The sequence below is a fragment of the Cyrtonyx montezumae genome, unplaced genomic scaffold (assembly GCF_038088225.1).
Source record: "Cyrtonyx montezumae isolate F1298 unplaced genomic scaffold, pur_monq_1.0 scaffold_0, whole genome shotgun sequence".
Classification (NCBI taxonomy): domain Eukaryota; kingdom Metazoa; phylum Chordata; class Aves; order Galliformes; family Odontophoridae; genus Cyrtonyx; species Cyrtonyx montezumae.
In genome coordinates, this window is record NW_027071824.1 from 26243416 (window position 1) to 26268506 (window position 25091).

General features: G+C 41.1%; 1 protein-coding gene across 1 annotated transcript in view; it reads right to left on the bottom strand.

Moving 5' to 3' along the window:
* Positions 1-25091, bottom strand: part of PGBD5 (piggyBac transposable element derived 5) — a 63187-nt gene that overhangs the window by 25706 nt on the left and 12390 nt on the right. Inside the window, exons 2-3 of the mRNA XM_065736427.1 lie at positions 8656-9083; positions 1611-1745 (exon numbers count right to left, since the gene is read on the bottom strand). Coding sequence (XP_065592499.1) covers positions 1611-1745; positions 8656-9083 — 563 coding nt within the window. The remainder of the gene's footprint in view (positions 1-1610; positions 1746-8655; positions 9084-25091) is intronic.

Below are 25091 nucleotides of genomic sequence, written 5' to 3' on the forward strand. Positions count from 1 at the left end.
CTATAATAGTGACACATAGCTGAACACAGCATTTCTGGTGTACACTGACTAGATATTGCCATTTTAGGATGGATGTTCATGTTCCTGTATATTCTTTATCATGCTTCTCTAAGGTTTCTCCCTCACCCAATCATTCTATTACTGTGATAATCAGAGCCAAATCAAGGAATGAAAATAGAAGGTTGTTAAGAAAATCCTAGACGTCATTTGGATGCAAGTGAAGCGTAAGTATCTATTTCATTAACAGAGCAAGAGGATTAGGGTGGTGCTGAGCATCTACCCTGTTTCAATGACATTTCATTAATTTAAACTCTCAAGGTACAGGAAGGGAGATGCAATGTAATTACAGCTCAGCATCTGAAACCTCTGGCATGTCTGCAGACTTACTATTTCAGTGGTGATTGGCTGCAGAAAACATGGCAAGAGAACTCAGCAAACTTTGTGCTCACTATACAGCACTGCTTTCACCATTACTCTTCAGAGTGATAAGCTGTGTCTGGGACAGGTGGGAGTTCACTTTGGAGATTAAGGACACTACCTCTGTAGAGCAAAAGTTTTTCAAAAAGACTTGAGTGGAAAATTCCAAGGATATTTCACAGCATGAATCTATTTTGTGTTGGACAAAACAACTGCTTTAAAACCTGGACAGATGCACAATCCTCATTTTCCTCCTGCAGCGAAGAGCATTGCTGGAAACGCAAACATCTGTTCCCAGATAGATTTCTCTTACATTGCTACCCAAACGGTGTAGTGATTCACAGGTCAATGTGAATGTTCAACCACATCAAATCCACAGGCTCTACAGCACTGACATGCATTCAAGTCTCAATAGTCTGTGTGCAAGTTCTACTGGCACCTCAGCATAGCTGCTCTGGTGCATGCAGGACACCAGAAGCTCTTGGGAAAAAGAAATATCAGAAACTACCTGTCCCCTCACCTCTAGGTATCAAAATAAGCAGGCAGATTTTGAAAAGTGCTCAAAAACACAGCAACAACTGGGGAATCTGAGAATTTGAGGAGTAGTTCCCAGTGCTTTGCAACACTAAATCCCTTACCACATCTCCCATTGAAGCTCATATTTCATCTTGAGGTCTTATCTGATTAAATTTCTTACGCAGAGAAGTAGAGGTGCAAAAAGAGATGTAAAAGGAAACCCTGTTAATAAGTTTCTCACAGAAAAATGGACATCTTTATACCACCCTGACACAGTTTATTGGACACGGCTGGCTATCAGAGACAGTATTATACTTTGAGAAAGAACTTGGTCCATTAAAAAGGACAAGAGTCACAGTATCTAGACCTTTCAATAAACTTAGGATGTACAAACAGACAGACCCTTAGCTCTGATTCAATTTAATTAGCTTAGGGCTGGCAGCCAGTCAGATCGTGTTACAGACAGGAACTCTCAGTTAAACCATCAAGCAATCAGAGCATCAGGAGCTTGTCGTCACCCTCCTTGGGACCAAGTATCTGAAACAAGAAGCCTTGCTGTAATCAGACTGTAGCCCATGGCATGGCAATTGACAGAAGCACCTTCTACCACTGGTCTTGCAGTGCATTCGAGAGCCAGCTAGGAACCGAACCAAGGCATTCGAAGAGGTGAAACCCACCTGGCAGATGAAACCAGTGGATGAGCACTGCCGAACCCAGAGGCTGAATTTCCTCTTTTTCCTCTTGCGCAGTTCCCTCTCTGTGCATGTGGCAATGAAAACAGGATCCTCATCAATCAGGGGTTCATGTAGAACCTGCAAGTAGACAGAAAATAAGGCAAAAGAAAACAGAAGAGTTTGTGATTACTGAAAAGAAATAATGCTCTAATGTGTTACAAGGAAATACAATCTTTGCCTTATGTTTGTGCACAACATTTTATACAAAGGAGCAAAACTTTCTTTCAGGACTGCTACTCAACCGAAAAAAAACAAAGCCTGGACAAGAACACTTCTGTGCATGGCTATTCTACATATGGTTAGCAAAGGCACCAAGGCATGGCTGCTTCTCACCATGAGATGCAGTTTAATATCCCTCCAAAATGTGGCCCTCTACCTCTATTAGCTGTATGCTCCAAAATGAGACAGAGTTGAGGTCTGTTGGGGAATTGTTAGTGTCACACTTCTCCAAGCTTCATCATCAGCATCATCTTGTCTGGCAGAATGTGCTCTACCCAAACACCCCCTACAATGTGTTGTAAGGTACTCGCCTTGGTTACAGCAAACAGAAAACACACAGCAAAGAATGAGAGAAGGAAAGGGAGAAAAAGATATTGCTGCCACTTGCGGAGGTGGTAAAGAGATAGAAAATACTTTTTCTGGTGGCAGCAGCTTTAGGGGAGGCTCTCTCTTGCCCCAGGAGCTGAAAAATTCGACAGAAACATAAAAGACTACAGAGAGAAATAGAAAAAGACAAGATAGACTGGAGGAAGTAATGAAAAGCTGTGAAAGCAAACCAGTTTTTGCATTCTGCATCCTCTTGCTTATAGATGTTTTACTACATTTCTTGTCATTAAATCTATAACCAAAATGATTAGATTTTATGCTACAGAGTGGTAACAGTGCTATAGAAAAGCACTGTTACTTTCTTGCATCTCAAGGATAGCTACACACACATTCATGACTGCATGGTGTGTGAATTGCCTAGCAAGGCACTTCTGAGACATGCTCTCAAGCTGCTGAAAGGTCTCAGCTCGGGAAAGCGGGTTTCTTCTGACCAAACTCAGACAACTGCATCTAAATCACAGCAAGGCACTGGAGGCTCCCCAGCTAGTACCTGAGGGGAAAGCACTACAGAAGATCATAATTCATATTATCTCAAAGACTTATTTTACATAAGACAGATAGGCAATGCTCATCTTTGTGTTATGCCCAAAGGAGACCACTTTTTTTCCCAGTAACCATCAACCCTGGAGATAGGGCTTAGATAACAAATATCCACAAGGCAGAGGCTGTCACACTTAGATTGACCCTTTCCATATGTGCACATGTTACTTCTGTGAACATCTGCATGCATCTGGTGGTGAAAATGAGCAGAATGCTGCATTAAATCTGGGAATTATATCTGTGTAGAAGAGATGCAGTAGGTAAGTAGTTAAGTACCAGTGATGAGCAGCTGCTGCCCTTCTGAATGCAAGATGCTTGTTGAACATTACTCTGGCAGCCCAAAATAGGCATCTGAGCTCTCTCTGCTCAGCATCGGCACGCTCTCATTTATATGTACTCCACTTCTTAACGGCTCATAAAACATTCACAGGACCCTCTGAAACCACTCTTGTGAAATGTTCAAATTGTACACCAAAATACAGATGCAAGTGAAGAATGCTGCATACAAAGATATTTGTTCTTAAAACTGCAGCTGCCCCATTATCTCACTGGAACAAAATCCCATTCCTCTCACAAGAAATATTGCTCTTCCTTCCCGAATGCCACCTGCGATGTTTCACACTTTCACCTCAAGGAATTCTGGCAGTGTTTTGCAAATGTTATCTGTGCACAAACATCTCCCCGTGCTTCCCTTATTCATTTCCACGCTCAGACCAGCCCTTCTCTACGTTCCAGAGACCCTGCTCCTTTCTGCAACCCAACATTAGTTTTTTATTCTGCTTATAGCCATCTTCATCATTGCCAGGTCTTCTTGCTAAGATTTCACTCTTCATTTTCCCCTCCAGAAGAATACACACACCAAATGTTGAAGTCCCATCTTAGTCTTGTCTCTCCAGTAATTTTACTTCATCCTACAAAATATTTCATTTGCTGAACTAAGCAGCTGGTCACTGCCCAGAGGGCAAGTCTTCCTTCTCCATTTTAGATCACCTCTGAAGTTCCTTCCACTCCTCAATGCTGCTCACCACAGCCCAAATAGCCTATAGTCAAAGAGCCTCTAACTCTATTGTTGTCAGACTTGTTGGACTTTCACTGCCTTAGATGTATCCTTAATAGGTTATTTCCCATTAGGTCTGTAGCCATCCCTACCACAGGCTGTGTCTTCAGTCTGCCCCTGGAGGAACTGCCTCAGCCTGTCTTGTCTGGCTTTTGGTAGGTACCATCCAGCTGTGAACACAGTCCACTGGGGAACTGCACCTGTATATACAGATTTAGCTATTGCTTCTGCATCAGTACCTTGCATTTTTGCTTCTTTGCTCAAGAGCTCCTCCCATCTAAACTAAATCCTCTGCTAGCATCTGACTTCTCTGCTCGGATGTCAGTTCTAGTTTTGTTACACTACATTTGAGATTATCTCCTTCCCCTTAAGATAACCCCTTGCTTTTTCCTTTTTTGGTCTTTGCACCCCTCCCCCTACTCCTGCCGTGTAGATCTCACTGGCCTGTGCATTTGAATGCCAGTCTTTACCTCCAGCTCCTTGCAAGATACTCTGAGTTAGTGCCTTCATTTTTTATGTGCATTCTTACTAAAAGTTCTAAAATACATTTTTTTCAACCCACACCATACTAGGCCAGAACCATCCTGCAATAGTTTGTCCTCAACATAAGTCAATCCTGCTCTAATGATTCCTGCTGGGAAGCCATTCTGCTAGGACATCACACTAGCCAATCTCTCTTCTCTGTATTTCTCTCTGATAGCTCTCCTTCAATGCATCAGAAAGACTCATTCACTTTCCTAGTCCTGTTCAAGCCTTTCCATATTTCACTGATCTTTGCCATTGCTCAAAGGTTATCTGCCACCTCCAGTGGAGCAATGATTTCAAGCTCCTCTCAAGATATTCTGCCCATTTTCTCAGTCTTCAACTGACAATCTTAAAATAAATAAATAAATAAATAAATGACTTCTTAAAGCACTCCACTGCCAGGAGGTCATTTAAAAATAGCAACAAAGCTTCACCATTTTCTGCTCTCAAACTCTCCCTAAATTCTGGCTTCACCAGAGAATTGACTGGCCAAGATCTACATCAGTTTACCTAGCTATGTAATACTCTAATTGTTACTTTGCCTGTTTTTGTCTCTCTCCATGTCTAGGCTGACATCATCTGAGCACTTAGGATCCCTGTGTTATGCACACAGAACTCCTAAAACAGAGCAGTCCTGGTCTTTAAGCACAAAGGATCTTTTTTTCAAATGCTGAAACTGAGACATGGACTTGCCACTGCAGCCTTCCAGTACTTGAGGAGAGCTTATAAGCAGGAGGGGGGCTGACTTTTTACATGGTCTGATAGCAGTAAGACAAGGGAGAATGGCTTTAAACTAAAAAAGAATAGATTTAGGCTGGACATTAGGAAGAAATTTTTTACTCAGTTTGGTAGGGAGGTGCTGGAACAGGTCGTGGGTGCCTCTTCTCCAGAGGCATTCAAGGCTGAGTTGGATGGGGCCTTTAAGGTCCCTTTCAACCTAAGCCATTCTATGATTCTATTACTTGAGCAAAATCTTTTAATTCAGAAAGACCAAGTACCAAACAACATTTAATCTTGTGGACACAAAATAGCTACAATTTAATCAGTCTGTTTTAACTCCTTTACGTTTTCAGAGAAACTGCTGCCCAATGCTGTGAACTGATTTGGAAGAACTACGATATCACTAATAGTGAAAATCAACAAGCCCCTTAATAACTTGTCAAATTAGAGTGACACTGCCTCTGGAGCATGGGGTTAGAGTTATCTCTGTTTTTGCCAGGGAGCTCATTGCTGACTGGAGTAAGGACTTTAGTCAGCTGCACAAATATGCTTAACTGCTCCCACCTGATGTTTTACTGGGCAGATGCAGAAATGTCTGGTTCCAAGGTACCAAGGAGAGTAAAGGTAGAGTGTACAGAGTTGTGCTCCCAATCTCTCCCACGCCAGTCAGGAGACAGCAATCTGTCTAGCCACATCCCACTGACAAGCATATAAATACTCAGCAGGCACAGAAGGGTATGTGAACAGTGATGTTATTTTTCCAAGCTCCTCTGCTTTCTGGAATTCGGTCTATACCCTTGAATTTGTTGCAGTATACTTTCTGGGCTCACTCAGGGCATCTTCTCTGTCCTCAGGCTTTCACTTGCAGGTAGTAGCCTAGCTACAAGGACCCAAGCAGCAAGGAGATGATACCAATTCCAGGAACTAGACCCCTAACTTCACCTCTTGTTGTTCAAGTACAGGCAGCAGTGATTTATACATAAGTTGTCAGGAAGGGATAGGGTGCACAGATTATTCCCATCATTCTCATACAATCTAGGTCAGAACACTATTTCCTTTATTTCCAAATTGAAGCTTGCACTGCTGATAGACAATTAAAATGTTCCGGACTTTCAGTGCGTTTGTAGGCTAGAAAGTAATTATTTCCTTCTGTTTGCCCAGTATAATTAGCAAAATAATTATAACTCACTAGATGTTTTTCTTTGTTTTGGTATATTGGCATAGTTATTTCTCTCCTCTCAGTTTCCTTTCATAAAAAGCTCAGTGTCCTTTTTGCATGCACATTTTTTGGAGGCTTGCACATTAGAAAAAATAATTATAAAAATGTTTGAGATAGAAACTCCATTTTAAGAGTTTTTTTCTAGCTCTCCAGAATGACAGGATCGAAGCTGCAGAGGAAATAACGATGAAGGTGGATGCCACACTGCCTGCCCAGGACCAAGACTGCTGGTGATGTCCACAGGAGTGTGTTAAGCATGGCATCCTCCCAAACCATGTTGCCAGCAGAAGGGAGTCAGTAACAAGACTATCCAGAAGCCCAAACAGCCTCAGTGCACTCAGCAGCAAGGAGCCCAAATCACTCCTCTGCTTGATGACACTTCACTAGCCTAAAGCTTGAGCACTGATTGCAACTCTGGCACAAACCATCTGGATACCAAAAGTCTCATGCTTAAAACAAAGATGCCCCTTAAGCTAGAGATGCATTTTGAACTTGGGATTCCATGTATTACTGACTACAGAAAACTGAGCACCTCTTGCTGAAACGCTTTCAGAGGCAGCACATGCAAAACCCCATCTGAATGGCTCTTGTGTTTTCCCTTTGTTTCTATGAAACTGAGTTATTATTTCTAACCTCAGTGGGTCTGTCATTCTGGGATTGATGGTTACTGCAGCCTGGTAATCTGTACCCAGGATAATTTCCAGGGAGAGGCCTTTCCTGCAGTTTTGTGCAGATGGGGTCTGCATCTCTCTTGAGTCAGAGAGTGTGCAGCTCCTTCTCATGACATCTCAAAGGGCAACAGGAACAAGGCTCCTTCTGGGAGGAGGCCTGGAACATCCCCCAGTAGGCTACTGAAGCTACACCAGACTATTTTTAAACAACAAATTCAAAACCTTTTTCTTCCTCTGAGTTATTTTTGACGCGTTATTTTAGTCCTTTTTGTTCTGCTCAATACCACCAACACATGCTGTATAGAAATCAGTGACGTAAACACTCAAAAGGGGGCACAGAAGTGGAAGAGAAGGAAGAGAATTGGACTATTGCTTTTTCTTCTTCTTTTTTTTCCTCTTAAATTAGCACCTCCTTACCAAGCCTAATACAAGCACACATTTTGCTTGTGGAAGTTTAGAGGTTTTAACACTGCAAATAGGATTCATCATTTAAATTCTCAGACCTTGTTTGGGAGAGGCGAAGGAGAAGGGATATACATGCAAATCAAATTTTGTCCTTTAATGTATTTATGCTCTCACAATGTCCCACAGCACCATTATAAGCATTTACAATTAGACACTGCTATCACATTTCTGAACCCTTCATCTTATGCCCATTGAAGTCAGTGGCCATAAGGATTAGATTTCATATCTTAATGAGAGTTTTGTCCCAGCAATACCATGTCTCTAACTGCCTGTTTTGTCTTAATGGAAAAGCACCTTGCTAGCATGGCTGAGCAAAAACACTTCTGCTTTCCTTCTCTACCTTTACTGCTTTTCAGGCAGCTGAATTGTCCAGGATTATACAGATATGACTTTTATTTTCTGTAAAATAGAAAAAAACCCTTTGATTACTCCCTAGTCACTTCTAATCTTATTTTTAGGCATATTTCCATTGATACAATGTATCTATATCTCCATTTGTTTCATGCTGTGATCCAAAGTCTAATGTTTCAACAGGAAAATAGGAAGAAAAAGAAGATGCACATAACAACATTTCCCAATGGCTATGTGAAATCAGTGTATATTCTGAAAATAGAGCTCTGATTGAGAAGCTATTTCAAGCAGTCACATATTTCATTTTTATTCCATCTTCTTTCCAGACTTTTAAACATGACCGGTAGCAGCAGCTCCAAAAGGGGATTAAACTTTGTTCTGCCACTAATAAACAAGTGTTATGGTGAATGCTAGGAAAATATTTTTCAACTACATCCTGCAGTCAGATAACTACTAGCTTCATAAGTTTTTATATTTAGTTCCTTCCACTTTTTGCCAAGTCTCCAGAGCAGTCTTCCTACAGAATGGCTTTCAGCTGTGCCCATACTAGTATTTAGAAATCAATGTTCATTAGAGACCTGATTATTTCTGGTAGTAGACCTGATTATTTCTGGTAGTCTAGAAATATTTCCAGTTTACTGACACTTCGACTGGAAACATACACAGCAATAAATTCTTCCACAGGAGCATCACTCAACATCAGAAAACAGGATCAGTCCTTAGGAGTGTGAATCCCTAGCTCTTTTCACAGGCAGCTGCGCTCTGTATTTTCAGACACAGTAACACAACCCAGAGAATGTAGGTTATGTTCTCCACAAAGAGATTAACTCTTACCTGGGCTTGTGAAGGTCTAAAAGCAGAGTCAAAGCCATTCTGCAGAGAGTCCAGGAAAGGCTGGATTTTGTAGAGTCCATGCGTTGTCTGGCTCGAGCGGAAGGCCACAATGTGGAAGTACTTCAGGATCTTCTCAAACCGTGATTGTGTCATGATAAGTGCAATGCTCTTGTTGCTATAGAAGCCACTGCTCCATATGCTGAGAACAGACTCACAGTGGTGGATGCTGGTTGATATCATATAGCCTAGGAAAGCCTTCATTTCTGTCAAGGTGACATCAATCCAGGTATCGTCACTACCAAATCTCTCCTGGTACTTCTTGGCATACATGTTGGTTTGTACCACCATGTTCTTTAGTACGTTGTCAGGGACAAAGAGCTGAAAAAAGTCCATGGCACTGGCAGTCAAGGGCATTTTTCGTGTTGGACCTGGGATAAAAGCAGGAAGGGAAGGCAAGCTCACAAGGCATGTTCAAACAGCATCAGCAAAATAAAGCAGGACAAACTCGAGCGTTCAACAGGAATTACCATATCATGGTCTGAATTAACTCCCTAGCCTCAGATGTAATGGAAATGCACAGAGCTCAGTCATGACTATTTCAGGTCAATATGCTAGTCTGGATACCTTAAGAGAATGAATCTGTGAAGATACAACTGTGACAGTTAAAGCAACAGCTATTCAAACAGGACACTTGGAAAACAAGACCAAAATGATGGCATGTCAGCTAATTCATTTTGAAGCACATCCACTGACAGTTCTCAGGATAGTTCCCCTATGTTCTTTGTCTTTCTCTACATGGCAAATTTCACCATTCCATATCACATGGAATACTCTTAAGAATTACACTGCACATCCTGGGTCATCTTCCTCACATAATGCAACAAGCTTTGCAGTCCCATGTTGTAATTACTATGGCTTTCAAATGGTGTTGCACTTTTGCTGCAAGTTGCAAATATTTATTTTATTCTATAAGTAGTGGGGGTTGGAAGGAAGCAGTAAGGGTTGGCAGCCCTGTAGCAGTGTAACGAGGTTATCCAGTCAGACACTAGATTACATTAAGCCGAATTAGAAACATCAAGCTTGCAACACCACGGATGCAGACACCAATGAGTACAGCCCTCTATCCTCTAATCCCTTCCATAAGTTAATTAAGCTCAATTTTAAAAGTAGTGTTTTTCATGCCCCATGTTGGCAGTGCTTGAGTCACCAGGTAAGGGCTATAGGGACAGTCCCTGTTCTTTTACAAAAGCTGTGCCATTTCCAGACACATAAAATCAATGCACCTCGTAGGGGCTACACAAGCATACCAGAGCATAGGACAGTGCTAAGAGCAGCTATACATCCCTGCACAAAAGATAGGTGGGGGTTATGATCATGACTGGATTCAGTAAACACTGTACCTTAGTTTAACTGACAGGCTTAGGACCGTCTGAACAGCATTCTTCCTGATCAAAAGCAGAAAGCACACAGATTCTCAGCTGAAGTTCTACCTAACACAAAAGAGTCTTCCTTGTACTGCATGGCTCCTGAGGTAGCAGCATCAGCTGAATCAGGGCAAGAAGTTTGCCATTCAGTCCTCTGGAGCTTCCAAGACTCGCTAATGCATTAGTTAGGTTATATTCTTCTGCACACTTGTGTCTCGGTTCACATTCTTAGTTACAGCAACAACTGTGGGTTGCAGAAATATTCTGTGGAACAGTACTGCTTAGGAACCACATGATCTATGCAGCTAAACTTGTTCTCAAAAGTGAATTAGTGCCTTAATGTTTGGCTACAGGCTGGTGAACTCAAGCTACTAGAAGTACAGCAGAAATGACACCAAAAGATTAAAAAAGAAAACCTTCAGATTGAAGGGAATGAAAAAATAAAGAAAGAAAGAAAACAAAAACCACAACAAAGAAGATTTTTTTTTCCAAGTATAATGGAGAAAGAAACATACATTTAAAGATTTCTTCCCAATTTTAATTTGCAAGATTAGGAAACTGAAAATGAAATACTTCAGCTGAAAGCATAAAAGAACTCCCCACAAATCATGGTTTGGTAAGGACAGAGCAGAAAATTACAGCTTAAATGATAAAAAGTTTTCATTATCAACTGGAAACTGTGGGAATAGAATAAATATACTTGTTTAACCTTAACTGCTACCGCAGTAGTAAAGTCTGTTATATAAAGAGTTCTTTTCTTTCGATTAGGAGATTTATATTCTGCTAGCACACACTAGACTTTGATAGTTGACATAAAATGCTCTACAAATGATAGTGCGTGAATGACTTACAGTACATCACTTCCTCCTTCCCCACAACTTAATCAAGTTTTAATTCCTACAAGAGATAAAGCTTTCTGATAACAACACACTGTGCATTCCTAGTTACACGCAAAGCCTTAAGTAGCTGTTTCAATTCATCTCCAGTGCACACGCAACCCTTCCAGGTAGTGCATGAAGGTAGCTCTTTAGAAGCAGAAGGTGGGACTGGCTGGTAACATTTAACATTTCAGATCTTGCCTACAGCAACCAAAATGCATTCATAAAGCATTAGGACTTACGAAGTGAAACATGCTGGTCTTGAGGCAGGTGCATACAGACTGTGTACAGTCTGTGCTAGAGTCCATTTTCAGGAAGTCAAGCACAAGCAGAAGTACAAAAAGGTAACTTCATACACTACTAAATCTTCAGAAGTTGCACAAGTTTACCTTGAAAAGTGATTATGGAAAAGTGCCAGGTAGACTGGATAGGATGCTTCATTTCTTACCCAGCAGATCTGCTCCACCTGCACACATCTCCTATCTGTTCTCCTTCTAGAAAGAAATGTGCAGAACTGGTAACCTCACAGAACCCTCACAGCTCTAGAAGCAAGCTGAATCACTTTCTGACACAATCATCACCCTAATTTTTGTCTAAATATAATTCTGAAAGCCACTGCATAATTTTATTGTCTTAAAAAAAAAAAAAGCCTCTACTGGCAAAGTGAGAGCATTCGATCCATAATTTACTGATATGCAATAAAGCAAGAGTGACACTGACTTTCTTCAGGGAGAAAACTGAATTTTTAACACGAATCGGAGGTTTTGCACAGCTAATGACTACTCTAAAACAAATTATTTAAATATGATCCTCCAATTAAGTTCAAAAATATATCCCACATACAGAGCAAACTGTGTAAGAAACCAACTATTGCATTTGAACTTTTTAAGGACTTCTGCATTGACTTAGAATCATAGACTGGTTTGTGTTGGAAGGGACATTTAAGGTTATCTAGTTCCAACCCCCTGCTATAGGCAGGGACACTTCAATGGAAGTTACTCAGAAAACACTGATAGAAAACAACCTCACAGATCTATATATATACTGTTTACCAGTCAAATGAAATAGTAGCTTTTCACTTTCTTTTAATGAATGAGACTTCAGTAAACTAAAACAAAAAGTCCATAGTAGTTTTTAGAAATTCAGAATGAATATAAGATTATGACAACATACCACATTTAGATTTTTCTCTCTTCCCTTCCTATAAGTTGGTGTAATGAGAGTATGTGTCTTTTATTTTTTTTTCTTGGCTTTAAAAATCAATCAAGATTTCCAGTACTAGTTACACAGTCAGAGCACAGAAGTGCTCTAGAGTTTTCAAACACCCTACACGACCCAGTGGTCTGAATATACCCAGGTGGGATCACCACTAGCATTCAGGGCTTGCTTTATGTCACATTTTGCAGAATGGGGAAAAATAACACAATCTATCTCAGTTACAATACAACGTGTAAACGCACTTTCCTTCTTCCTTCTCACCTTGACTACCAGGAAAAACTTGCACATGCAATCAGCAGCAGTCACCTTGCAAGTCATCGCTGTCATGCAATTACATTTTGACCAGATTGGTTCCATTTTCTGTTTTGCACTCAAAAGTAACATCTCTGCCAAAGCCAATCAGCGGGGAAATCACTATTTAAATCATCAGAACAGACTCTAAGTAAATGGAGATGCTGAGCAGGGAATGCCATTTGTGATACAGCCTGGAGGCACAACTGGAGTCGAGACTGGTGCCCTGCCTCAATCGTGCACTGCAGAGCCTTCCAGCTCTGCTCAGCTCACATCACAGCAGCTTGGTTGGTCTGCACGGTCAACTTCTCAGAGGACACACACTGCAGAAAAAATAATCCAGACATACTGAGGATAAAAATTTGAAGGAAGCATTCAGGTAACCATCCTTCAGGCAGCCCCTCTAGTGATACCAGCAGGTGCAGGGACACAACTGTTCCCCTGTACTTGGTACTGGGGAGGTGGCACCTCCAGTACTGTATTCAGTTTCAGGCCCCTCGTTACAGTGAAGGCATTGAGGCCCTGGAGCATGTTCAGAGGAGGGCAGCAAACCTATGAAAGCTCTGGAGCACAAGTCCTATGGGGAGCAGCTGCAGGAACTGGGATTGTTCAGCCTGGAGAAGAGGAGGCTCAGGGGAGACATTGCACTCAACAACAACCTGGAAAGCAGTTGTGGTGAGGTGAGGGTTGGCCTTTTCTCTGTTACCTTGACAGATCCAAGTATGAACATATTTAATCCAATCCATATGGCACAGTTTTCAAAAAGAAACCTTATACAAATATACATATTTGAAAAATAATTTAACTTAATTAGCAACCGGGCAGACCCCAAGACTCCTGAATCAAGCACATTTGTGGTAGAAGCATCAGTTTATGAAATTAAAGATTCAGAAGTCAAGCCACTTATAAACAGGCAGAAAGATGGCATATTAAGGTGTGTTATATATCTAAGAAGGAAGTCTAACCAGAATCTGTTAGTTTCTGTCAATTGAGAAGTATTTTTGCTTCTGATATATGGCACTGCTTTCAAAGAGCAAGGTTTGAAAAGCCAATTAATTCCATCCTAAGTCCAAGCAAGAAAATCCTATTGATATTCTTGAGGAGCTACCGTTCTGAAAGCACACAATAAGATTTTGAAGTCTTATTTAGAAAAAGTCAAAAATTGCTGATGGAGGATTTCTGTCAGAAAATAAACATTCATCAAAAAACCATGATTTTTCATAGTAAGTGTCAATTGATGAAATGCAGCAGACAGTTTAAACAATTTTTTTCAGCCTTCTTAGAGAGTACAGAGCAATATGAAGAACTAGAGGGAAAAAAAATATATATTTTTTAAAAAATGTTTTATTATTTCCCAAAAGAATTTTCTCAAAATTTCTGTTCCTACACCTAAGCTTTGGAAGCACTGGAGTTTATCCAGCTTACCAGAAAATCAGTTTTTGTATCAGTTCTGTTCTTAATGGCCTGTAAGAAATGTGCATCAGACCATCTTCAAACCACAGCCAGTCTGACAGCTTCATGACAAGCTTGTCAAGAAAGCTTGAAGTGAGCGCATACAGCAGTGCTCTTTTGCAGTTTATTCCAGATTCTGCCCTCCTGCAGAAACTGGGCAGCAAAGTATCCAGGTCTGTAACGCAGTACATTATGCTGCATGTATTTCATTCACTTTATTAAAAAATAACAACCAGACTTCCAGTGACAACTCTACTTTGTCAAGCCAAAGGAGTCGCCCTGATTTACAGCAGCTGCAGCTCTGGCCAGTATTTATTAGGAAGTAGGATGTTTGCATTTGTTATTTTGGTGGATTAATCTTACTTTCCTTTAGAAAAGCTCAGTGTGAGAATTCTGCCTAAATTAGCCAAATGATCCATGCTGCAGACTTGCTTGGAACTCAAGAGACAAATGATGAGGTTACAAGGAAAAAAAAACATCAGACTATTGGCCTTTTTATATTAGAAATAAGAATTTGGAAACAGTTCTTCCAAAAATCCATCTCTTGGTTGACTCTCAGCAGCCCACACTTCTATGTGAATTTTTACTGGAGACTAACATACACTATTGCCTAAGCACTCACACTTTTGATCTGCATTTGTTTCATAGTTACATATATTGCAAACTATTTAGCAAAGTATGACTTGACTGCACTTATTCAAGATCCACAAGTAACCACTGACCAAGGCTTTCATGCTGTTACGTAATGACCTAGGCACAACTGTGTCAACAGCTTCAGTGAAAGGACTTTCTCATTAAAAAGGATGTGAAAAAGGATGGCTTTCCTCACAGCAGCAAAGTGATTCACACATTGTGTGCCAGCATCTATCCACAAGTAGAAGGCAGAGCTGGATCCAACGTGGACCAAGGACAAGTGGAAGAGGACTTCTGGGTTCACCTACCCTTGAGCAATCGCATGCAGCTGCCTCATGCTGGCTCTGGTCAAGGGAGGCCAGCTTCAGTCCCTGGCTGTTGCAGCAGAAAGCACTGTGTTTTGACAAGTTAAATTAAGTTACTTCAGCAAACCAAACAGTAAAATTTAAACTAAGCAGTAACATTCAGCAAAGTATTTCCTGCAGTTGAACTTGTTTCCATGCTACATACTGGATCCAGATTCCCACCTCACTTTCTTAAGCAGATAGCAAGAACCTTGAGAGCCAAGTCTGGCATGTCAACCTAGTGTAGTTCCCTTGCTCCTATCCAGCACAGGATGGTCTCCAGCTCCTTGTGATGGTGCCAGCTGGGAGGGCAGCCCAGGAAGGCCCAGAACAATTCCCAGTGGGACAAGCCAAGGGTAAAGGATTTTGGCTGTTAACTCAGCAGGTTTTCACATGGGATCAGACACCATATGAAAACAGGAAAATTTCTGGGCATCTTCAGGGGACCAAGCAGCCATGTCTTGCACCTTTCCCATTGACTGCTCCATCAGCAGCGCTAGTGTGAAAATGAGTATGCGTGAAACATTGTGGCAGCCTTACATGTCAGGGATTTAAGCCACAGTGAAAAAAAACACATTTAATTGAAATTATTTATTTGTTTACCATTTACTCTTTTAGAGCCTTCAAGCTGCAACAAGTGAATGTAAAAGACTAAAAAGCCCACTGCAGGTAGAGCTGACACTTATAATTATATATTTCATTTCCATGGTGAGATCTTACAATCTAACAGCCACATTATCAGAACCCAACAAAACTTCCCGAACACTGGTACAAGGTTTTATTGCTAAAATCATTAAAAACAACATCAACAGAAACCTCTTAAATCAGCAGAGACATGCTGAAATGGTACCATACAGCACCAGCTCTCACACTGCTTCTCATTGTTCATTTGGCTGTGGGACTGAACACACTTATTTCTTTCTCAGGGGAATTCCCTATTCAGCAGCTTCCCTTGCCCGTGCAGTTTTCTATTAATACATTTTACCACACACTACCATCAGAGCAGATTGGCTGCTCCTAGAAATCCAGCTGACACTGAGCATACCTAGTAGGTTGTAGCCAACCATTAACATGGTGACTTCATTCATCACCTGTAATATGGGCTATACACACCTGGCTGTAGGCACAGCTGTGCATACTTATCTGAAATAAATTCACAAAGTAGCATGGATAAATTTATGGCAGCACAGCTTTCATTACTAGCAGAGTAATCCCCATAGCTACATCTAAGAAAGCTGCTTTGGGATATCCCCATAGGAAGAACCTGAGCTAGGAACTCTTGCTGATGCATTCTGCTTTGACATCTTTCTCTCCAGGGTTTCTGGTCAGTTCAAGTGCATGTCCACAAACACCATTCACTATCCACCAGCAACTTGCTCCTTTCAAGCAACTTCTAGCATTAGGAGTATTTGGTGTCAGAACCCTCCCTTTGTAAGGGGAGAGATTTTATGTTTGAAGAAGGGAAAATAGCCCAGTGTGTTTTCCATGAAAATCATCAAGATATTTATTTTCCGTAAGTAAGAGTTAATAAGCAAGTGGCCCAGTTAATGAGATGCTGAAAGTCTCCACGTCAGTTCCTGCATTTACATGCACAACACATGTATGCCACTGGAAAACTGACCTTTTGCTTTTGAGCGATTCTCATGAGGAAATTGTGTTCTGCTTTGTTCAAAGATTGATTTTTTTCTAAAGAAGATAAAATGTAAAATAAATAAATAAAAGAATAAAAAAATAATATCACCTGGAAATCCAGACAGCTCAGCAAAGCATTAGAGTCAATCTTTTCATGCCTCCCAGTGATTCATCTCCATCCCACATGTGCTAATGTAGCTACAGTACTGGGGCTATAAAACTGTGTCCCAGCAGCTCCTGTCTCTCTCTGGAGAAGAGCAGTAGGGCAAGACCATCGTCCATAAAGCATTGGATACTGCTTCCCATGTGCAGAATGGGACTCCATCCCACTTGGAAAAGGGTGATGATGCCACAACATGACTCTGACCCCAAGCCACCACGGACAGAGCTGGGGCTGTTTCTGCAGCCCAGCTAGAAGATATTGAAAACTGTAAGCTGGTCAAGGAGCTTGGTGCCAGGGGTTATATGGGAATGATATTCAGGTTCTTCTTCCACGTTGGCTTCCTCTGGGCTGTGTCAGCTTCTCTGGGATTTCACTGCTCTTAGTAGTAGAGTGCTGGCACTCTCATTTAAGGACTGCACCATCTCCATCAGAGAGCATCACAACAAATCTTTTTTCTTATACACCGTTTTTAAAGTTGCAAGTTTACAATTTTTTATTTCCCATGCTCCAACCCCAAACCCTCCGAAGCGTTGGGTCAAGCAGTTACAAATTATGTGCCTTCCCAACAAAGGGCATGTTTATTAGGTTTAGGGGCAAACAAAAGTCTATTTTCTTAGAAAAGCTAGGAGAATGCACATAGAGGTAATTCTCCTACACCTGTCCCTCTGCCAGAGTCCTTTTTTCCATCCTTGCTCTGACTCCCCTTAGGAGTGACGTACAGGTCACACTGCAGGGTGCCTGAACATCTCAACTCAGAATAGCCACATGGCTGGCAGCTTTGATAAATGACTTCTGTACATCAGGCACACCAGCATCCCTAATCCTCTTAGCTCATGCAGGATGCATGACGCACATCTCACAGCACTCAAGCTGCTTCCTAATAACTCCTATAAACCCACAACTTCTCAGTTTTAAGAAACCAGAGCATTTCTTCAACAATGAATTGTGAAAAAAAGAAAGCAATCACCCATACAAAAAGGTGGATTTACCACTTGTACTGTCTGTGTTGACTCCGGACTGATGCACACGTTTACCAATCCCTGCACCCCCCAGGGAAGGCTTTTAGGGAGCTATAATTGCAGAGCCAGATGCACAGCTCAGAGCTAAACAGTGCAGACAGAGCAGAACCTTGAAGTAGCAGTCTGTCAGCAACACAGCATTGCTCCTGCCACCTCCTTCCAACTTCTCTCAGTAGCAAGCAGAACTGGTGAGCACCTGGCCTCCAACTTCCCCTATGGCTGCAGAGGGGCTGGAGGCACACGCATCAGAAGCAGGCCATGAAGAGATCTGCAGAAAGAGTGCCACATGCTCCTCCACAGCATTTCAGGACAGGCAGGACGTTACTCAGAAGCCAAAGTTTGCTTCCTCAAACACAGACTCACTCTTTACTTTTCTGCACCCTGAGTTCAAGCAGGGAAAAAATCTGAGCTCACCAGGCAGACAGCACTTCCTGCTAGCTATCCATCATACCAGATGCCAACTCTGCACTGGAGAAGGTTCCCAGATGACAAACCCAGAGACCAAAGCACCCTAGCTGGGTAACTCAAGAGCAAGCTTCTCCTTCCTTGCACATCATGCAATTTAATGTACCTCAAGGTTACAGAAATCACCTAAAAATATGATGACAAGTGTAATTGAGCTCCTCTTTTCCATGTTTCTTGGGGGCTGGCAACAAATGAACAAATAAATGCTGAAAAACCCTGTAGGATTTGATCATTGTAATAACACACTTTAACTCATAAAGAGAAGTAGCTTCTATCCCTTTGTTTTGGACAAAGTAGCAATAGAGATTTAATACAGTAGGGATTTCCAAAGAACTTCATAATGTGCTCACATTAAAAAAAAAAAAAGCCACCAGTAATGAGCTCTGGGTCATATTAAGTAGTGGGATGGAAGACAAAGTCAGTAAATTTTAATGGTGTATAAAAATCAGGCCCACACATCAGTTCCTAAAATCTGCATATAATTACGCAGGATGCACCTGCAAGGTAAATTTAAATTAGCAACATGGGAACAACCACTGCAAAACACATCCTTCTGTTTGTAAAGTACCAAGCACTTTAAGTATTCCTACAGAGGCTTTTGGGCATTATCAGAACAGAAATAATAGCTTCCCATTCTGTAAAAGCAGATTAGGACATTTATAGCTACAGATCTTACAAACTGAAGGCTCATATTTGCTAGCTGTGTTCCTCCTTTTACATTCAGTTTAGTATTTGCTACTTTTTTTTTTTTCCAATGCTCCCTTCTTTTTTAAGCATTGTCTAAATACACAGAAGTCCATAGAAGTATATAGTCTTTACACCAGGGTTCAGATCTATCCCTGACTTCAATAGTAAAAAAGTTTCTGAATGTCATTTTGCTCTGTAGATCTTGGCCTCTTATTTCAGCTCACATGCTGTCTAATCAGTTAAAGAAAATCAGTGTGGTTTTCTTAAAGGGTAAAAAAAAAAATGCTGTTTCCATGTCAAGTTGGTTTATGATTCCATGACATGATGAAAAGGAGAGTATTTACTCAGTAACAAGTAACTGGAAAAGTTCCTACCCTAACAAGGACTGTGAACATTGATTGCTTCTCAACAAGAAGAGCAGTTCATCCTTCCCAAACTGCCTGCTAACCAAGACGGAGAAAATATTTTCCTGAATTATGAACTAGGAGTCAGCCTCCCCAAATGCTACTGATATGCTGTGCTATCTTAGGCTAATCACATCAGCTGCATTTCTGCTTTACCATGCCTCAGGATCACAATGGGCTTTGCATCCTGCTTTAATTTGTTCCCTTCTGCAAATTTCCATTCTTCCCCAGGTCGCTAGCTCACCCTGATCTCCCCCAGGATCTACACTCTCCCTCCCTTCTTGCATTTTTGAGACACTGACATTCCTCAGAGCTTCCTGTTTTTGTGATGTTTCACTGAAAGGATGAGATGAGGCTTATGTTAACAGGAATGCTATAAGTGTGCACCCACTGTTTCTAAAGATATATGTTTTAAAACGAGGATTAGCTGCTGGATATAACAGGTGGTCAGGTAGGCAGGTATGGTTAGGAGTATGTCCACATGTACTTTATTCTTCAGTCAAGTCAGTGCAATCTCATATCCATAGAATCATGTGAGTTGGAAGGAATCCTTAAAAACCAGCTAGTCCAACTCTCCTGCAATCACCAGAGATACCTACAGCTAGACCAGGTTGCTCAGAAGTCTATCCAGCCTCATCTTGAATGCTGAAAGCCATAACCTGCAACTCTTTTCTTGCAATCCTCAGGTACAAGCATGCCATACCTATACTCTCCTCAACCATCCTCAACATAATGAAAGAAACATTCAAAATCTAAAGTACAGACTCAAATTCTGATGGCCTAGAAACAATATACCAAAGGGATTAAGTACATACTTCTGCAAGTGAACAAAGGCAGAAACTTGTTCTTCTGTATGGTCCATACACTCAGGCCACAAAAAACAATACAATTTGATGGCATATGTGGCACAGCTCACAGAGAGATCTGTTGCAAGCCCCTTCCTTCAACTTTGCCAGTCCTTGCCAGCAAGGAAGTGTCCAAGACCTGTGTGAGGACTACTCATCAGGCTTCATCTAGCACCGCAACATTTCCTACGAGGAACACTCAATCCCCTAGCTGCTTCACAGCCTCCACTTAAATAACAAATGACTGAAGGTTATTTAAGGAAACCCCTGCTCCTAAACAGCAAAAGCTGTTTCTTCCTCATGGCTGACATCCAAGCTTTTCTGCCTCTTTACCACGGCATTTCCTATAGAGCCGAGACCTCCTGCCATGCCCTTGCTGCAGCAATGTCTCAGTCAGTGTTTGCTTGTCAGAAACTCCAGTGTTGGATCACACCTCCTGGAGAGATCATCCCATGCTGCTGCTCCAGCCAGAACAACAGAATAGCAGCTTCAATGTTAGGATGAATGCTCATCTGTTTCCAGACCTCCTTCCATTTTTTCCATTTGCTTTTTTTTAAACACTCCTTGAATACAGAGACCCACAGTAAAAGAAGTACCTGAAAACCTCCAGTTTTAACCACTAAGTCTCTCCATGCTCTCTTGGCTCTGTGTGCAGGAATAGCAAGGCAAACAAAGAGAAGAATATCTGTCTCCACAGGGAGCTTCCTGCTTCCGAAGCCTTCTAGACTTAACTGCCACAGCTGTTTTTATATTAAAGACATATTTGCTCCTTTGTGTAGCCATTCCATTTCTTCAGCTGTTTGTTGCTATGTTCACAAAAGTCTCACGTTTAAGCTATGCTTCTCTCCATACATTCTTTATTTATGTTGAATGTCTCAAAATAAAATTAAGAAAAATAACAGACCTGCTGCATCTTATTCAATCCCATCAGCTTCTTCTATCATATCTGATGTGGTTCCTTCTTCCTCATCATGAACTGCCCTGAATACCTCTACCATTTCCTCTTCCACATCGGGAATTAATTATGTTCCTCCCCCAAGGTTAGGTTATACTAGGTCCTAAGTACTATAACCCCCATCAATGCTTTAGTGGTAAATAAATAAATAAAAGCTTTCAGACTATTAGCAAGGCCTGAAGTTTTTATAACCTAGCATTATCAAAACCTTAAGTACCCTAGGCAAGCTAGAGTGTTACTTATCTGGGGAGGGGGGGGAGGGAGAGAGAGATGAACATATTGCTTTGCATCACTGCTAAATACTAGATCTCATAGTACTATCATCAGACAGAGCCAAGCCATCTCACAGAAATTCTCACTATGGGCCTGGTTTGAAGCAGTGTAGCAGAACTGCACAAAGATGACCCCAGACCAGCTCACTGGGCATTGACCAGAAATGAACATTGGTCATGTTAAGATTCTTTCACTGACCTTAGATAAGTGGTCTCTAACTCGGGGTACCACAAACCCTGAGAGCACACATGACAGGAAGAATATAATTTTTGCACTGTCAAGTAATAAAAGTATAAAGAGTGCTTACTTCATCTCTATCTCATCCTTTTTGAATTCCTATTTCTGTGTACGTTTTATTACATTTTATTTACTAGCACAGTAGCATACATGTACAATTTAAAAATAAATGTATGTCAAAAAACTTCTACTAATGGAGGTGGATAACCAAACAACTTTGGAGACCACTGCCTTAGAGTAACCCAATAACAACATCCAGGTCTGAAGCAGCCTACCTGACTCATTTCAACCCTTACTTCAGCAGAGAGTTGAACATGCACTTGAATTCTGTAAGTCTCAGTAAGGACTGATCTAACAAGTGGGTTTTATTCCAGTATTAATCAGTTTGCTCTGAAATGGTGTTGGTTCCCTTTCCAATCCCTAGAAAATCTTTTTTTTTTTTTTTTGGAAGAACAAAGCAGCAATAGAACTGGACAGAAGGGCTTTTGCATTGGTATAACAGCTCTAACGTTAGTCTGGTTATAGGATGTTACTATAGAATTATTAAAGTAGTACTGCACACACATACAGAAAAGCTTAGCATTTAAGCATGTGCTTATGGGTTTTTCTAGATTCAAGACAATGTTCTTTTTTAACATCCCTTGACACTCAACTTCAACTTTAAATATGTATTGCTGACAAATCAAAAGGATGTTTAACAGCCTTGTGTTTTTCTCTAATGGAAATAAATTTCCAGAGCACAAACTTGTGCAGTCAGCCATTGAAATTATTAATCCTATAAGCAAGATTGAGCCTGCAACATGCATAGCAGTAGGAAAGGAGGGAAATATCTTTCTACCACACAAATTTTCTGTAGTCATTCCTGCATCCTTATCATCATCCCTTCAGGGCCTTATGACTATCACTCAATAGAGTGCAATGACTTCTCAAGCCTTGGCAAGCAGATGAGGAGTTCAGGGAGCACTGGTTTTCCCTTTTAATCATGGGCCATAACGTTAGTTTCTACCTCTTAGACACAGATCTGATTCCAAATTGGCTATTGTTGTGTTTATAAAAATAACATTTTTAAGAAGTAATTTAGTCACACATTTGATGGCAAGCTGTGAAATGTCAGGCTTTAAAGCTCCTCATATAGTAAAAAAAAAAAAAACAGGTCATGCTTTTTGATAAATATGCTAAGGGATCACCAGATACCTTAAAAAATAAATAATAAATACATTCCCCTCTCTCATTTAAGAAAACTCCTCATATTCTACAAAACAATGGTGAAATAACTTCATGTTTGAAGTTGCTTTATTTAACCTGTGATTGCTCTTAAATCCACCTTTACTCATCACAAGAAAACAGGGCCAAGGAAGATGACTACCAAAGAGCTATGGCTTCTGTGTCCTGCAGATTAGAAAAAGGCTGGTGAAATTTTCTCTGAAGACAAGGGGAGACTTGTGCTCACACATACTTTACACTTTTAACTCCAAAAGCTCAACTGAGGGCCAAAAAGGCAGCAGATATTTCACAAGATTATCTTCAGAGTGACAACATAAGGCTGGCAGAATGAGAATGCAACTGTCATTTAACAGAAAGCTCCCAATTCCAAGAACTGCATTGAAATCTTTTTGCACATAAGTGAATAGAGTCGCTTTACAGAGCTAAAGTTCTTCCTTGGTGATCATTCATTTGGTCTTGGTTTAACTTTGTTATACTTCACTTTGATTATCTTGATAGTTTTGATCAATTACTGCTGATTAGCTGGAAACCTCAAACACAGGCATAGGTCTGAATGCCAGTTTGCTCTTCCACACAGAGCTGCTTTTCCAAGTTCTTCAGCAGCACTGCTAGCAGTGCAGCCTTCTTTACTCTCGCACTGCATGCTCTGGCAAGAACCTCTCCATCATTCTTTCAAGTAACCTACACAAATGCTACTATTCCTGAAGAAGGTCTGCATTTCAAAGCAGAAACCAATCTTGTGAAAAAAAAAAAAAAGAGGTTACAGATAGGGAGTTCACTGACAACACTGTTCTACTTTGGGGACTCAGGATTCAGTTTAGCAGAGACCATTTGAGGCAGGTAATCACAATAGCTTGAAGTCAAGCAAGTTGTTCTTGGTCACCAACCCCACACTACACTGAAATGCATGCTTGTGAGGTTATTAATATTTCTGATAGCCAAGTATTGCTCTAAACAAATGTGTTAGTGGTAGAAGTACTATTATGTCAAGCAAAGTCCTTGAAGGCATCACCAAATAAAACAAATTAAAAAAAAGCTTGAAGACATTGCTTAGCAAAGACCTTACTTTCTCTTCTCCTAAGTTACAGGCAAGGCAACTTACAGCAGATGCCTACAGCAGTGATCAGAGAAAGCAAAGTTTCAAATGAATGTCTCTTTAGGAAGCATTTACACTCCATCAGTATAATTATTTAGGACATAGAACAACAGTGAGTTCAGCTAATGTTAAGAGGAAAAAGAAAGCAACACACACCAAACTTTTTTTAATTATAGATATCATTTGCTTTGACTACATCCTCCTGCTTCCAGAATCAATGTCTGAGTGATGACAGGCTCTGAAAGGTAGTTGTGCAAGCAACAGAAGAAGGCATAAGAAACCCAATCCACACCCCTGACCATACAGTGAGGGAAGGGATGGGAGAATATTTCTTAGCTGCACAATGCAATGCATTTGAGCGATCACACAGTGCATTAGCCTCTACGCTTCTACTAGGCTCTTGTACCAGGTGGCAGAAGTACAGATGCATTCACACCTCAGTCCCAGTAAAATGCTGGCTCGGAACTCCATGCAGAGGCAGCAGGCACCTCAAAGCTCAGCCTTCAGCCAAAAAGGTCAGTTAATCATGAGATAACCAAAGCCACAGAAAAGCACCACTACAAATAGATATGAAACCCAAACTTTTCTGAGCTGCACTAAGTGTTAACAAGCTGGAAGGAATGCTAAGTTTAATGCTCTGGTGGGTGTGACAGTTGTTCACATATTGCATCTCCCACACTCAGATCTGAAACATCAGCTGTAGCAGGTGTCAGTGAGCAATGTGGTCCAGGGGCACGTGCCCATATTTCAGTATGCTAGAAGTACCAGGTCCCATCTTTATGTGGCACTATGGATCTAAGAACAGGCAGAGCCTGCTCTCACAACTTCATCTCAACACTAACTGGCTTTTTCATAGATTCATTAAGGCCAACCATCAAACCCATCACCACCATGCCCACTGATCATGTCCCTCAGCACCACATATTTGCTGCACGACAGGCTCTTCTCACTACAAATTAGCCATCTAATAAGGACTGAATTTGAACAAGCTACCTCTAAGCAGGAGCATTTCAAATTGCTCTCACTCCCCATCGCCTATTTTTGCACGAGGCAGATAAGAACTCAGTATTTATTCGGAAGACCTTTGCCTTCTCATCCCACAGGAATGGAACCTTCCCACTTACGACAGAGGAAAAAAAAAAAGCCTGAATTACTAAGGAACAAAATATGAACCATGAATTCTTGCCCCAGACTAC